The sequence below is a fragment of the Neolamprologus multifasciatus genome, chromosome 8, assembly GCF_963576455.1.
Source record: "Neolamprologus multifasciatus chromosome 8, fNeoMul1.2, whole genome shotgun sequence".
Classification (NCBI taxonomy): Eukaryota; Metazoa; Chordata; class Actinopteri; order Cichliformes; family Cichlidae; genus Neolamprologus; species Neolamprologus multifasciatus.
In genome coordinates this window covers 28662010-28677810 of record NC_140446.1, presented here as the reverse complement: position 1 = coordinate 28677810, position 15801 = coordinate 28662010, and the positions used below count along the sequence as shown (strand labels likewise).

Genomic DNA, 15801 nt, shown 5'->3' with positions numbered 1-15801 from the left:
TGTAGCAGAAATGATGATGATGATGATGCAGCAGCAGCCGTTCTTCTCTGTGTGAGTAGCTTAATGTTGTTCGTGTGTAATTTACGTTGAGTAGGCTAACCACGTTATTACATTAATGCATGTAAGGTGAACTAGCAAACATCATCATAGCTACATGCGGCTATCTTCTTGTTTGATGGCAGATACTCCCTTCACCCTGGACAAAAAGGCTAAAATGACCAAAGAAAAAGTGGAAAACAGCTGAACATGAGAGGTTTTTGGACAAAGTTTGTGTTCTCCATTCTTTAAGCACCGATTTGAGCACCGTTTAAGCACCGGCACCGTTTCAAAAGTACCGGTTTGGTACTGGTATCGGATAAAACCTAAACGATACCCATCCCTAGTAAGGAGAGTATGGAGCAGATGGAACAGAGCCTAGAGAGGTGAAGGTGTCACTCATTCCTCTTCTCTTCACTGAAGAGAAGAGGAATGAGTCAAGTGTTTGAAAGTAGATAAATTTAAATACCTGGAGATTATTATCCAAAACAACAGACAGTGCACAAAATCTGTGAAGAAGAGAGCAGGCAGTGCGGACTGAGTGTCAGGAGGACAGCAGAAAGAGTGAAAGGAAAAGTTTATAAGATGGTGTGGAGAACTGCTATGATGTATGGTTTGGAGATGGTAGTGCTGACGAAAAACCAGAAGCAGAGCAGGACCAGGCTGGTCAGGATTGGAAATGAGTATATCAGAGGGACAGCTAGGTTTTAGCAGTTTTGGAGACAAAGTCAGAGAAGCAGGGTTGAAATGATTTGGATGTGTGCAGAGGAGGGATAGTGAGAGGCTTGGTGTGACAGAGGATGGTAGGAATAGGGTTAGATTGAGGCAGAGGGCGATCCCTAAAGAGAGCCGCTGAAGGACGAAGAAGACCAAACACATCCCTACTCAGCTGTACACTGACTGTGATTGGTCACATCTGACCAACTCATCTAGTGGTAGAAATCTAGAAAGCCGTTGAAGTATTTCTTTAAACAGCATGAATATGCAGTGAGTTCTTCTGCTAATTTAAGGACCTGGGATGTCTTTAGCAGAGCCGTCCAGCAGGTCTTGTATTATGTGAAAGCACAATATAAATGTGTACAATATAAGTGCAATGCAGTACAGTATAGAATCCAATAATGTTCATCCCACAGTTATCACAATACTCTTGCTTTCAAATTGGTCTTACTCGTCTGCTGATACCTACCGCTGCTCTGTGCCTTCTTCGCACTCTTTTGTTTTCTCTTTCTGGCATTTCCTTGTCAGTCCGTTCTATGACTGCATTTCCTCAGGATCTTTTCCCTTTTTTTTCAATGCCGCTCTTCTTCCATCGCTCGTCAAGCTCTCGTTCTCTCCTTATCTTGCATCCCACCAGCCTGGAGATCACTGCAGGCTGATTGCTACACGCTTCACGCATATAAACCTTGACGCTGTCCTTAAGATGCCTCCACTCCACTCCATCGAGACGTAAGCACATGAACGCAAAAGCACACAAATACGCAATCCTGGACAGGGCTACACATGAATAGGAGACTCACACAGACCTTCCCTCTCTCATTCTGCTTTGCTCTGCCCTATTCTCCTCCTCTTGCCTTCGCTGCTCCTTTTTAGTCTTGCTTGTTTATAGTAAGTCGATGGAAGACGTGGAGTAAACCACACAGGAGAGAGAGCAAACATGCCAGCTGCATTTTAAATTCTGATTGAGATAGATAGATAGATAGATAGATAGATAGATAGATAGATAGATAGATAGATAGATAGATAGATAGATAGATAGATAGATAGATAGATAGATAGATAGATAGATAGATAGATTACCATTGATATTCATTTAGTCTTTTTCTCCCATTGATCTTTCTGAGTTAACTGCTACCATTTTAATGCTTCGATCTTAAATATGATCAACCTCTAATAATCGGCTATGTAACACAGGCCTTCAAGCTGGCTGCAGTTAAACCTTTACTCAAAAAGCCATCTCTAGACCCAGCAGTCTTAGCTAATTATAGGCCAATCTCCAACCTTCCTTTCATATCAAAAATCCTTGAAAGAGTAGTTGTCAAACAGCTAACAGATCATCTGCAGAGGAATGGTTTATTTGAAGAGTTTCAGTCAGGTTTCAGAGTTCATCACAGCACAGAAACAGCTTTAGTGAAGGTTACAAATGATCTTCTTATGGCCTCTGACAGTGGACTCATCTCTGTGCTCATCCTGCTAGACCTCAGTGCAGCATTCGATACTGTTGACCATAATATCCTATTAGAGCGATTAGAACATGCTGTAGGTATTACAGGTATTGCACTGCAGTGGTTTGTATCATATCTATCTAATAGACTCCAATTTGTGCATGTAAATGGAGAGTCCTCTTCACACACTGAGGTTAATTATGGAGTTCCACAGGGTTCAGTGCTAGGACCAATTCTGTTTACATTATACATGCTTCCCCTAGGCAGCATCATTAGAAGACATAGCATACATTTTCACTGCTATGCAGATGACACCCAGCTCTATCTGTCCATGAAGCCAGATAACACACACCAATTAGTTAAACTGCAGGAATGTCTTAAAGACATAAAGACTTGGATGGCCACTAACTTTCTGCTTCTTAACTCAGATCAAACTGAGGTCATTGTACTCGGCGCTGAAAAGCTTAGAAATATGGTATCTAAGCAGATTCTTACTCTGGATGGCATTACCTTGGCCTCCAGTAACACTGTGAGGAACCTTGGAGTCATTTTTGACCAGGATATGTCCTTCAACGCACATATTAAACAAATATGTAAGACTGCGTTCTTCCATTTGCGCAACATCTCTAAAATTAGAAATATCCTGTCTCAGAGTGACGCTGAAAAACTAGTTCATGCATTTATTACTTCCAGGCTGGACTACTGCAATTCATTATTATCAGGATGTCCTAAAAACTCCCTGAAAAGCCTTCAGCTAATCCAAAATGCTGCAGCAAGAGTCCTGACAGGGACTAGAAAGAGAGAGCAGATTTCTCCTGTTTTGGCTTCCTGTTAAATCCAGAATTCAAAATCCTGCTCCTCACATACAAGGTCTTAAATAATCAGGCCCCATCTTATCTTAATGACCTTGTAGTACCATATCACCCTATTAGAGCACTTCGCTCTCTCACTGCAGGCCTACTTGTTGTTCCTAGAGTATTTAAAAGTAGAATGGGAGGGAGAGCCTTCAGTTTTCAGGCCCCTCTTCTGTGGAACCAGCTTCCAGTTTGGATTCAGGAGACAGACACTATCTCTACTTTTAAGATTAGGCTTCAAACTTTCCTTTTTGCTAAAGCATATAGTTAGGGCTGGACCAGGTGACCCTGAATCCTCCCTCAGTTACTTTGCAATAGGTATAGGCTGCGTGTTTCTTCTTCAGTCACCTTTCTCACTCACTATGTGTTCACAGACCTCTCTGCATTGAATCATATCTGTTATTAATCTCTGTCTCTCTTCCACAGCATGTCTTTATCCTGTCTTCCTTGTCTCACCCAAAATGGTCGCAGCAGATGGCCTGGTTGTGCCGAAGGTTTCTTCCTGTTAAAAGGGAGTTTTTCCTTCCCACTGTCGCCAAAGTGCTGCTCATAGAGGGTCATATGATTGTTGGGTTTTTCCTCTGTATGTATTATTGTAGGGTCTACCTAACAATATAAAGCGCCTTGAGGTGACTGTTGTTATGATTTGGTGCCACTGACTCTGATATCCTAGGTGCTTACAATAATGCTACAGCAATCATTTGGCATCTGCTGGTGCATGCCACATTTGACTGATGTGGATAGGGCCCATGCCACTGGGCAACTTCAAGCTGGTGTTCTGCAAATCCAAGCTGCAGTATTCTCTGCTGTGGCTGTGTATCGTCCTTCTACATGGTTCTATGGCCTGTGTTTGTTAAATGAATAAATTGTTAAATTGCCAAAATGTCATGTTTCTTCGGACTTCAATCATCCAACCCAATAAACAACACCAAACAAACTCTGGCTATTGCCGATTCTGTTTTGGACATGAAGCTAGAGACACCAACAACCATAGTGAAGTATCTTCCAGTGGCCAGAGCAGGTGACATCGCAGGAGCTCTGAAACTGTTGGCTAAGGATAAACAAAAATTCTGTAAAACTATAACTCCCGTTGGCAGTAATACCAGTCAGCTACATCAATAAGAGGTCACTAAAATTAGAATTTAATCAGTATGTAACAGTCAAAACAATGTTGTACTAGGTAGTTTTCTCTGGTTCCCCCAAATTGGACCAGGAGTGATGTGTTTGCCACATGTCCTTCTTAAATTGCTGGTTGTCTGAACGGTTCCAAAAAATAATGTGGGCTTTATAGATAATTGGAAAACTTTCTGGGGAATACCTGGTCTTGTTAGGAGCTACAACATCCAATCCTTGGATGGAGCTAATCTCTTTTCTAGGAATCTGGTCAAATCCCCCAAACTATCCAGAGTTGAGACCAGGAAGCAGAGTTTCAGTCTGGTAAATGGATTGGTTCTTATATAGTGCTCTTCTACTCTGAGCACTCAGTGTTCATACAGTGCACAGTCTGGAGCAGACAGGGATCAAACACCAACCTTCCGATTAGTAGGTGACCTGACTGCGTCAGCTCCAGACCACCAAAAGACAACACCGCCCACCACATAAACACAAAAAGTCCCAAAGAAAGAACAATGTGGTATCTACAACTATTGCGGGGTCTACCGTGTTATTGTATGGTCTACCTTACAGTATAAAGCGCCTTGACGCAACTGTTGTTGTGATTTGGCGCTATATAAATGAATTAAATTGAACTGAATTACAACTGCACCAAAGAGTAAAACAGTGAAATTCAGATTATTAAGTCTCTCTCTTAAGTTCCTATTGGTACATGAATTAATAATTCATCAACGTATTGATGTACTCTGCCTTACGGACACCTGGTTACAGCAGGTGGATTATCTTAGTTTAAATGAGTCAACACCCCGAGTCGTACTAACTGTTAGAATCCTTGAAGCTCAAGTTGAGTGGCAACAATCTTCCACTCGAGGTTATCAATCAACCAAAGACCCAGAAAGTGTTTTAATTGTATTTGTTGATATTTGTCGTCCTCCTGGACCTTAATCAGAGTTTCTCTCTGATGTCTCCAGGTCTACCCTGGGCCTGCTCCTGGAAAGACATGCCCAGCCAAAACACCTAGCCCAGGAGGCGACAGCCTTAGCTGTCTCCTTTCGATGTGGAGCAGCAGCACTGCTCTGAACACCTCCTGACTGACTGAAGTCAGAGCCCTATCGCTAAGGCAGAGCCCATCCACCTTTCTGAGAAAATTTCCACCGCTTGTATCTCAGTCTAATTGTGTTAACAAGAAGATCGGACTGAGATACAAGACCCCCCCCCAAACAACAATGCACCACCTGGTGGCGGATGGATGCATAACATTTAGGACACAATAATTTACTGACATTGGGCATCACATAAAAACGTAACAATTAGATTAAACAAGTAAATCTGACCAGTGACAACAACAACAATTACTCGGCTAGTCATACATTGTGAAGTATTACATCTCCACAGCGCAATACCATTGATATTTATTTAGACTCTTGTTGTCCAGTTGATCTTTGTGAGTTCCCCTTCAGTAATTACTTCCTCCAAACAATCAATGTGTGTTTTAGACCCCATTGCAACAAGACTGTTCAGAGAAGCCCTACCATTTATTAATGCTTCAACATTAAAAACTATAAACCTATTAATAGGCTAACTGCCTGAAAATGCTTCAACAAGAGTACTGACAGGGACTAAAAAGAGAGAGTGTATTTCACTGGTGTCCCTTAATTGGCTCTCTGTTAAATCCAAAATTGAATTAAAAACCCTTATTATTACATAAAAGGTCTTGACTAATCAGGCCCCATCTTATCTTAATGACCTTGTAGTACCATATCACCCTATTAGAGCACTTCGCTCCCGCTCTGCAGGCCTACTTGTTGTTCCTAGAGTATTTAAAAGTAGAATGGGAGGGAGAGCCTTCAGTTTTCAGGCCCCTCTTCTGTGGAACCAGCTTCCAGTTTGGATTCAGGAGACAGACACTATCTCTACTTTCAAGATTAGGCTTCAAACTTTCCTTTTTGACAAAGAATATTATAAGGCTGAGCTTAATCCTCCCTTAGTTACGCTGCAATAGGCTTCCGACGATGCTCGTGTTTCTTCTTGACACACCTTTTTGTGTGTTTGTACACCATTCTGCATGTAACTATTAGTTATTATTAATCTCTAGTTGTGTGTCTTTTTCCCGTCAGTCCCTGAGCCTGGTTCTGCTGGAGGTTTCTTCCTGTTACAAGGAAGTTCGTCCTTCCCGCTGTCACCAAAGTGCTTGCTCATAAGGAGTCAACTAAATGTTGGGGTATTCTCTGTATTATTGTAGGATCTTTACCTTACAATATAAAGCAGCTTGAGGCAGACTGTTGTTGTTGAGACCACCCAAGAACACTGGGTATGTTCTTTGTAGCCATTAAAGAGTAGAGATACGGTATTGCTTTAAAATAATTTCGCAAGAAAAACAAACAAACAAACAAACAAAAAACCTCTCTCACACACACCAAAAAACACCAAAACCCAACTTTCATACTGGGATAGTGATGAAAAACGTATATCTTTAGTAGAATGGATAAATGATGACATTATTTATAATATATATTAATATAAACAATATATTAAACAAAATATAGATGATATAAACATGATTTCCTCCAGAATTGTTACCTTCCTATATTAATGCTGCTTGTGATGACAGAAATAGAAGTGCAGTCCCGCTAATAGAGCGGGAGTATAACAAGGAATTTGAACATTAGTCGTTCATTATATTAGCCTCGACTCGTGGCGGTAGTAGTCGGTGTAGTATTAGCAAAAATAGTACCAATTATTCGACGGAGCGGAGGGACACCAACGTGCTGCGGTTTGTGAATGTCTAGGGATCAGCGGAGAAACACCAATGGATGGCGGCTGTGCTGCGGTTCAATGTTCCACCGTTTTTTCAAGTGGAGAGAAAAGGCGACTGACGCTCGAGCGGGTGGAGACTGCTACACGTTTAAATCCCCCGGGTCGGTTTTTCATCTTTCAGCAAGGCCAACTTTTCTTTTTTTCCTTTTCCTCCCATCCGTTGGATTATTTAGAGCTGTTTTAATGTCGTAAGTTACAGGTCTGCAAGGGCGTCGTTGTTGGGAAGTTTATTCCGGGGGGGGTGGGGGGGTTTGACCAGCGAAGGGCCATGGCAGTCGAGGCTCGGCCGGAGCTGGTCGGGAAGCGGTTCCTCTGTGTCAGCGGCGACGAGCCGCCTGAAATCGGCGACATTGGTCGGTGGCCGTGGAGGTCCGGGGTTATACGGGCCGTCAACCATCGTGACAGCGACAACGCCGAGCTGACGGTAAGGAAAACGCTGACTTTGTCCTCGTAGTTGGTCTGTTACATGCAAAGCAAACGGGAAAATCTCTGTGGTTGGTGGCTAGCCAGCGAGGCACTGTTGTAGGCTTGCCAGGCGGAAATTATTTTGCGGCTTTCTTTTCGGTCGCTGCGACTCTTCGGACGCAGGAGTCTATGGTGTGTATGCACAACTGATTAGTAGAATATGTTGTATTGTTTACATGTAAGTTTGGCTAGTTTTAGCCTGCGAGTCAATGTGTGGTAGCTTGGAAAGCAAACGGTTAGTTCAGGTCTAAGTTCTCCGCTTATTTACATGAAATCCTCCAACTTGTGTCTTCCATTAGGCACGCGCTGTGGCTGAGACTGATTTAAGTGGGCTGGTTATTCAGTTAGTGCCCAGATCGTTTGAAGCGCGGTTGTGTGTGCTTCTGCCAGCCACAGGGATATTGTAAGGGTCGATTGACACATAATCAATGCGAAGCACCGAGTGACATGTGAATGGCTCATATTGTCATTCGAGAAAAGCATGTGTAGGAATTTGAGTCCCCTTTAATCTGCTTTACACTGCAGATCAGCTGACGCGTGTCAAGTTGGCTTTCTACAGACGTTAAATTAGTCGTTATTACTTCGTGGTTACTAGTCTCCGTCCGTGTTATTAGGGCATTTCTTGTGGCCACTCGGACTTGCACATGGGTGCGGGAATGCTAGGATTTCCAAACACACCACAGAAGAGGCTCGCTGCAGGCTGAACAAAGGCCATTTAGTCTTCAAGTAAAATATATGGTTTGCATTTTCAAAAAGGACCTTCTGTCACGCTCCTGTCACACAGGTGCCGATACGTTTCCCGCTTCACGTGTAATAATTGCATTGGTAATAGTAGCCGGGCAGTAAATACACGATCCCTCCTTCCTATAAAGAGATGCATTTTTTATAACGGGCTAACGTGCCAAAACCAGCAAACAATGAAATATTTGCCCTGACAAGCCCTTGGCTGGCGAGCGCAGTGTATAGTGCATTTTCCCCTTTTCTTTTGTTCAGTCTTTTTTGACTGCCTATGCAGATAACTGGCAGAAGCCCCAGCCCAGCTCTGATTTGATGCTTTAGCCTGTTGTCTTTGTCTATATGTTCCCTTTTTTGAGAGCAGTAAAGCGTCTGGCTTTAAAGCTTATGGCGAATTTAATCATGTGATTGTCACAGAGCTCTGTGGCGGATTTATTCTTTGTGTATGATTTTATTTGTCAAGTTAATTTCTTGCATATTTTCCAACGATTTTGAAGCTTAAACTGTTTTTTTCGGTGTTCTTAGTCCTTGGCAGATCACAGATGCAGCTGATTAATACTGATTTCTTTTTGATTAGAGAGTAGACCAATTTGTGTTGTCACACCTTCCTTGCTTTCTGTTATTCGTATAATCAAAGATTCAGGCTGGCATGGGTGGTTACGTATCCTTCATGAATTAATTACAGTTTCATAACAAAACATTGTTGGTGCCTTCACTAGATCAGGCATTGCATGTGCTTCTTTGTACTGGACAACAGCCGTGTCCCCAGACTACTAATGCCCATGTAGAGCTGGTCCTTGTCTGTGATGTAACTTAGGCATGGAGTAGAGTTCTACTTTAATTCCATACAGTGTGGCACAGTCTCATTAGCAAGGGGCTTAACTATCAGAGTGAATACAGTGGAGAGGGATTGGAGAGTAGATTAGAAGAAGTGTGTCAAGCCAGGCTGCCAGGCCTTTGTCAAGTGTGTCTGATCCAAAAGTTCATATTTACTGTTAAACTGTTTACTGTTTGTGGCTGAAGTAGAAATCAATGAGTGTGTATCAAAAATCCGTTGGACAGAACAGCACTTAACAATTCCTGTAAAGACGATTGTCTTGGTTTCACTTAATTCTAGGGCTGTTCGATATAACGATATATATCTGATGACGATAGAAAAACATCGTTTCATTTTACGCTATCGTTTGTTTCGTGGTGTCGCAAAATAAACTGTTTACGGCAATATTTTTTCATTATTTTGATGGTCACTGTAGTTATTATTAATTTCTTAAAGTTCTCTCTTTCTCTCATATTTAATATAACCACACTACGGACCGACAAGCGCCTGTTTTTAAGATAAGATAAGATAAGATAACCTTTATTAGTCCCACACGTGGGAAATTTGTTTTGTCACAGCAGGAAGTGGACAGTGCAAAAGTTATGAAGCAAAAATTAGAATACAATAAGAATAAATACAGTACACAACTGTACAGAATAGAATAAAATAAAATACTATATACAGTAGAATAAAATAGAATTTTATGTGTTGTTGTTAGCAACAACGACGGTAACAGCATCGCGTGTCCGCTTGTTTACGTTCCACATAAACCTTTCACAATAAAGCTCAAGATCCTGTTGAGACCTTTCAAAATAAACTGAATCACGTGAAAGAGCAGATTATTTACGGATGAGAAGTAAAAAGAGAAGCCAGGTGCTAAAAAATAAAGCTTAGACTCAAACGTTAGAACAGGCTTTTCCCCGCAGCACGCCGTGTAATAAATACTCACAAAGAAAACGGCGGCCGTTACAACTTATGTCTAAAAATGTATCATTTCATGCATCGGTTAAAACACTCGACTCCAGCTACATGACGCACAGCTGGAAACACTTCACGCAAGTCGAGCTGCCCGAGATTCACAGACTTTACAGAAAATGTTACATTTTTGTGATTTATATCGTTATCAGACGATAGATGTCTTATATCAGGAGATGAGATTTTGGTCATATCGCAGCCCTATTTAATTCTTATATGGAGTGAAGAGCTTATTACCTGATTTGGAAAAAGAAAGAAAATATGTTGTTTCTCTGATTGTTGCAGTGCCCGTGTGACCTGATCACAGACAGACAGTGTTGATGCACTGAGATGTGATCGGTCAGACGTATTCATTTCATATTCATTTGGTTGCATGGTTAGCCAACCATGTTGGCTACTCACCGTTTCTATAGTTCAATTTGCATAAGACAGTTTAACAATTGTGTGTAAATATGAAGAGCTCCGAATTAAGTGACCATATACCCTGTGTGTTTACTCAAGGGTTGGTACAGGGTGCTTTGGAGGTCATTGTTGGTAACTGGTTGTTTATAAAGGTCTTCTAAGCCATATTATCAGGGTTGATTGAGTTAATGTAGAGTTTTCCCAGGTATGACATGAGAAAATAAAAAAGTGACACTTATTTTTCACTCTAACACTCGTGGATTGAGTCAGTGAGCATGGAAATAATCATAATTGTCTTTGTGTGATTTTACCAGGTTAATATTCAAAATTCAAAGAGCCATGAAATGCTGTGGACTGTGTCTGACAGAGATTATATTATTATTATTATTATTATCCATCCATCCATCCATTCGCTTCCGCTTATCCTTTTCAGGGTCGCGGGGGTCGCTGGAGCCTATCCCAGCTGTCATAGGGCGAGAGGCGGGGTACACCCTGGACAGGTCGCCAGTCTGTCGTAGGGCCAACACACAGGGACAGACAACCATTCGCACTCACATTCATTCGCACATTCACACCTAGTGATAATTTGGATTATCCAATTAACCTATCCCCACAAGCTGCATGTCTTTGGACGGTGGGAGGAAGCCGGAGTACCCGGAGGGAACCCACGCAAACACGGGGAGAACATGCAAACTCCACACAGAAAGGCCTGATGGTGGAATTGAACTCAGGACCTTCTTGCTGTGCGGCAACAGTGCTAACCACCGTGCTGCCTATATTATTATTATTATTATTATTATTATTATTATTATTATGATGATGTCAAAATTATTTAAGATCGTAAATTTGACATCGAGCTAAGCTATATATCAAGTAAAGTGGCAGAACCTGTTTTTCACAGGTTGAGAATCTGATCATGGCGGTGAGGATATGTGCATGTGTGTGTGCCATAAAATGAGACATGTACACACAATAAAATAATATTAGAGCACTTCGCTCCCGCTCTGCAGGCCTACTTGTTGTTCCTAGAGTATTTAAAAGTAGAATGGGAGGCAGAGCCTTCAGTTTTCAGGCCCCTCTTCTGTGGAACCAGCTTCCAGTTTGGATTCAGGAGACAGACACTATCTCTACTTTTAAGATTAGGCTTCAAACTTTCCTTTTTGCTAAAGCATATAGTTAGGGCTGGACCAGGTGACCCTGAATCCTCCCTTAGTTATGCTGCAATAGGTGTAGCCTGCTGGATGAAGCACTTAGGGTTTCATCCTAACTCAGTATGTGTTTATATACCACTCTGTATTTAATCATTAGTTATTATTAATCTCTGGCTCTCTTCCGCAGTGTTTCTTTGTCCTGTCTTCTTCCCCTCACTCCAATTGGTCGTGGCAGATGGCTGCTCGTCCCTGAGCCTGGTTCTGCCGGAGGTTTCTTCCTGTTACAAGGAAGTTTTTCCTTCCCGCTGTCACCAAAGTGCTGCTCATACATGGTCATCTGATTAGTGGCGTTTCTCTGTTTATGCTGTATTATTGTAGGGCCTGTACCGTACAATATAAAACATCTTCAGTTAGGCGTGGGCGATATATTGAATATACTCGATGTATTGCTAGTTTTTGCATGTACGATGGTTAATGGTTATGATAAAGCCATGTTGAGTATAAATTGCCATAGAAATATTAAGCTGTCTGCATATGAGGTTTTCCTCTCCCACACGCTGCGAAGGCATTATTACTCCGTTATTACTCCGTTATTACTCCTACTTTCAGTTTTTATTTTGTCTCATGAATTCATGATGAATTCATTATGTTGGACTACAACCTGTAGGCCTCATTCATCTCAGTGAGCTTGACATAACTTGACATGAACCATTGTCCACTCCTCTCCTGGTCAGAGTGACCCTTGCCAGAGGTGTTTGTTTGTCTCTTCACGTGCTTCTTTTTGCCCAGGAGCAGGCTTACAAATACATTGTAACTAAATCTTAATCCTGTTACACAGAATGTCACAACTGTTAGTTAATAAGATACAATGTATCTGTTTTGATGAAATAACAGGTTTAGTTTGATACAGTTGGTTCTGCTTATAATGATATTTAATGAGTAGCCGCAGGGTTAGATTCAGTCTACGTGTGTTTATTTTCCATCTCGTGTCATATCATGTCAGGCTCTTGTTACTTCCTAATCTGTTTGCAGTGTCACTAGGTGTTTGCCACCTGAGAAGCCTAAAGTCATTTTAATTAGCTCTGCTTCAGTTCTGGGAGGATTTTTAAAAAGAATAAAGTTCAGAAAATGAAAATAAATTACTCCATTGATGATTTTTGTGAGTTCCTCTGCATTTGGGCCAGTTTTGGTTCTGCAAGCACTCTGAAACAGAAACTGGTAGCAGGTTTAAATGGAAATGATATGAAATGATAAATATTAAACCGAGAGCTGAACATCTGTGAAGCAGTCATATAAACAATGTCTAAACAGCATCATAGGCCCCCATAGTTTTCAGTTGCTTGAGAGACAGTGACACATGCTTAAAGAAAAGGCAAAGCTCAGCAGCAAAGCTCTACTCTGGCACATTAGACACAAAATTGACAAACTCATCTGGATTCACAGTGAATAGAAAGGGCAGGGCAGCCAGGTCATTGCCTATAGGAGCTTTTGTTTTTCATTACAGTGTGTGTGTGTGTGTGTGTGTGTGTGTGTGTGTGTGTGTGTGTACAGAACCTTTGGTGCCAGTTTGTTTTTAAGGCTGTAGCCTTCGGTTCATCACTGTGTGGCTAATCAGCAGAAAATAACAGGCTGTGAGTGGAAAAGAACCTTCCACATACAGAAACCATGCATGGGTGTTGCAGTGTGTGTGAGTGTGTGTGTGTTGGGTCGTGAATAACAACATTGTTTAGAAACAGAGGGAATAAATGTGGCAGAATAGATGCTGTCAGCTTCTTGTGTATATGCAGGCTCAGTCCACATGAAATAGATCCATATACTATATCATTCTGTACAAGACACAATGGATTTGAATTCTTTGCATTGTTGAGTGCTTCGTCTGTTTTTCAGTTTTCACTTAAAATGTGTTCTTCAACAGGTCAGTCCAAATCATAGTCACATGACTGTACATGTGAGTCACATGGCCTTCAATTCATTTTGTTACATGGTTAAAAAAATATTGTAAAATATCTGTTAATATTGTGATGAAGCTTTGTATTATCTCAGGCCGAGCTTCTCACCACCGTGCACTCACTTCTTTTATGCTCGGTAAAAACTCTCATAGAGCTGTCGACAAATACTCTAAATTTCATTATATAATTGAATAGTTAAAAAAAGACGTATTTTTGGGAGAAAAGAAGCACTTGTGTCTGTTTCGTCAGCCACACAGGATGTAAAGCTGAAAAACGATGCAGTGTTGTTGGGAGGTTAGCTGAGCACAGTTTTAAATGTGCTGCAAATTCTTCAGGATATTCTTGTAGTACTACGTTTCTCACATTAGTTATAGCATTCGTTTCAGTTCAATCAGGTAAATAAATGAAATGTGTAGAATGGTTATATTTATTTATTAGTTGGCATCAGTGCATTGAGCTACATTTTGCAATATGACATCCAAGCTGTGAGGTGTCTGGGCAGCGCAGTAACGAGATCCACCAAATGTTAGTGGTTTGTTTTCTGGTGCCTAAGGAAACAAAATGTAATTTGAAGCCAAGTTGGGATGGCTGGATTGGAGGCTGGATGCACCCTTCCCCCATTGCTGTCAGACAGACGGACACACACACACACACACACACACACACACACACACTGAACCTCATTGCTTCATACAGCAGCCACAAAGTCTTCTACAGGCTCACGGGCTTCCTATATAACCCTGGGAATATATTAGGCTCCTCTAGTCAGCAGCTGCTCTAGCTTCCTGCAGGACCTGTCAGACCTCAGTGGGCTCTTCTTCTGTTCTTAGTGTGGCATGGTGTAACTGTATGATGCTAGAACGTATTATAACCTTGTGTATTGTTCCTAGCTGCAGCAATACATTTAATGTTAAAACCAAAGGAAGGCTGTCCATTTTCACTTTGTCTATTGAGCAGTTAGTGATTCTTCATTGATGGCTAGCTGCACTGAAATGAGAGAATGCATCAGTTAGCAGTAATGCTAACTGATGCTAAGGTTTGTAGAGCACTTTTTAAATGATGACTTGTTGGAGAGGGTGTCTGAGTCAGGTGCACTGGTGCTTTGCTGGACTCAGCTTCAGTCTGATACTCTGTGGTTGACTTTTCCCTGTAACAGGTTGGGAGTACGATGTTCCACCCAACTTATTTGCAAAGAAATGACTCTGCACCATAACGAGAGGGCCAGGTGGCACAATCAGTGGGCAGAGCAGAGGTCCACAACGTCCCATCAGGAGCATTTCATGTAATATTAAGGTGTAATTTAACCCCTATATATCCTGGGGTTAAGTTGTTCTTTTCCCAGGCACACTGCAACCATAACAGAGTTTTTTTTATCATGGCATGATTGGGAATCCTAATATCATCAACATCTGTGGAAGGAACAAAAATCGCCACCGTGCCATCTCCTTCACTTTGTTTTTTCTCGCTTGTAGTGGTAAGAAGTAATCTAGTTACTGAGATAATGTGGTCAAACTAGAAAAAAGCACAAGTTTCCAAAACAGTTTTTTAAACAAATTGAACTCGAGCACTTTCAAGGACTTTCTTGACAGACCAGAAGTTAAAACTAATTTCTTTTCCCTGTGTAAGTAAAGGTTAGGAGGTGAGGCAAAGCAACAGTGTATCATGAAAATACTCAAAAGTTCATTCTAACGGCAACATTTTAAAATAGAAATAGAACAAAGTTCAGTAGGAAAACACTAATCAAGCTAAACAGAGTGAAATAACTAACCTCTCATGCCTTACTGGAGATACAATGTATCCAGGCTCTCTGAATCACCGTCCAGTTGAACGATGTACTCTACACAGTGTGCGAGGGCTGACACACCAAACAGCTCCCATATCAGGATTTTGACTGTGTAATATTTCACACAGCCAGAGCAGTGAAACTTCCAATACACCGCTCTCACAGCAGAGCATGTATAACTGAGTTATAGAAGAAGATCCCAAAGCATCGTCCTGCAGATTGACTCACAATCTATCATCCGTGTCTACGCCTTCATCAGGTGGTGTCATCCGCCCGCTCCAAACCTTGTAGTTGCTCGTCTGAGCTGGTTTCTTCCATTAAAGCTTCTCTTCCTCACTGACTGTTTGCTCTATAAGGTAAACGCCTCATCTTTTGGTTTTCTGTGTTAAAAAACCCAACACAGTGACATTACAGTGGTGAGCTGGAAAATTATTATGCATCTAAAGAAAAAGGACATTAGTCATTTTAATTTTTCATAAAATAAATAACAATTAATTTCTGTGTGTAGACAGACTGTGTAGTTTTTATTATATTTGAATTTC

At 41.4% G+C, this 15801-nt stretch overlaps 1 protein-coding gene across 8 annotated transcripts in view; it reads left to right on the top strand.

The window, feature by feature from the left end:
• Positions 1–6958: 6958 nt before the first annotated feature.
• Positions 6959–15801, top strand: part of jmjd1cb (jumonji domain containing 1Cb) — a 116212-nt gene continuing 107369 nt past the window's right edge. For 6 of the 8 annotated variants that reach the window (XM_085170373.1, XM_085170371.1, XM_085170370.1 and 3 more), the window contains exon 1: positions 6962–7406. In XM_085170373.1, coding sequence (XP_085026499.1) covers positions 7251–7406 — 156 coding nt within the window. In that variant the 5' untranslated portion in view covers positions 6962–7250. Of the gene's footprint in view, positions 7407–15801 lie in introns of all 8 variants that reach the window. The other 2 variants (XM_085170372.1, XM_085170366.1) reach the window with 2 other exon arrangements.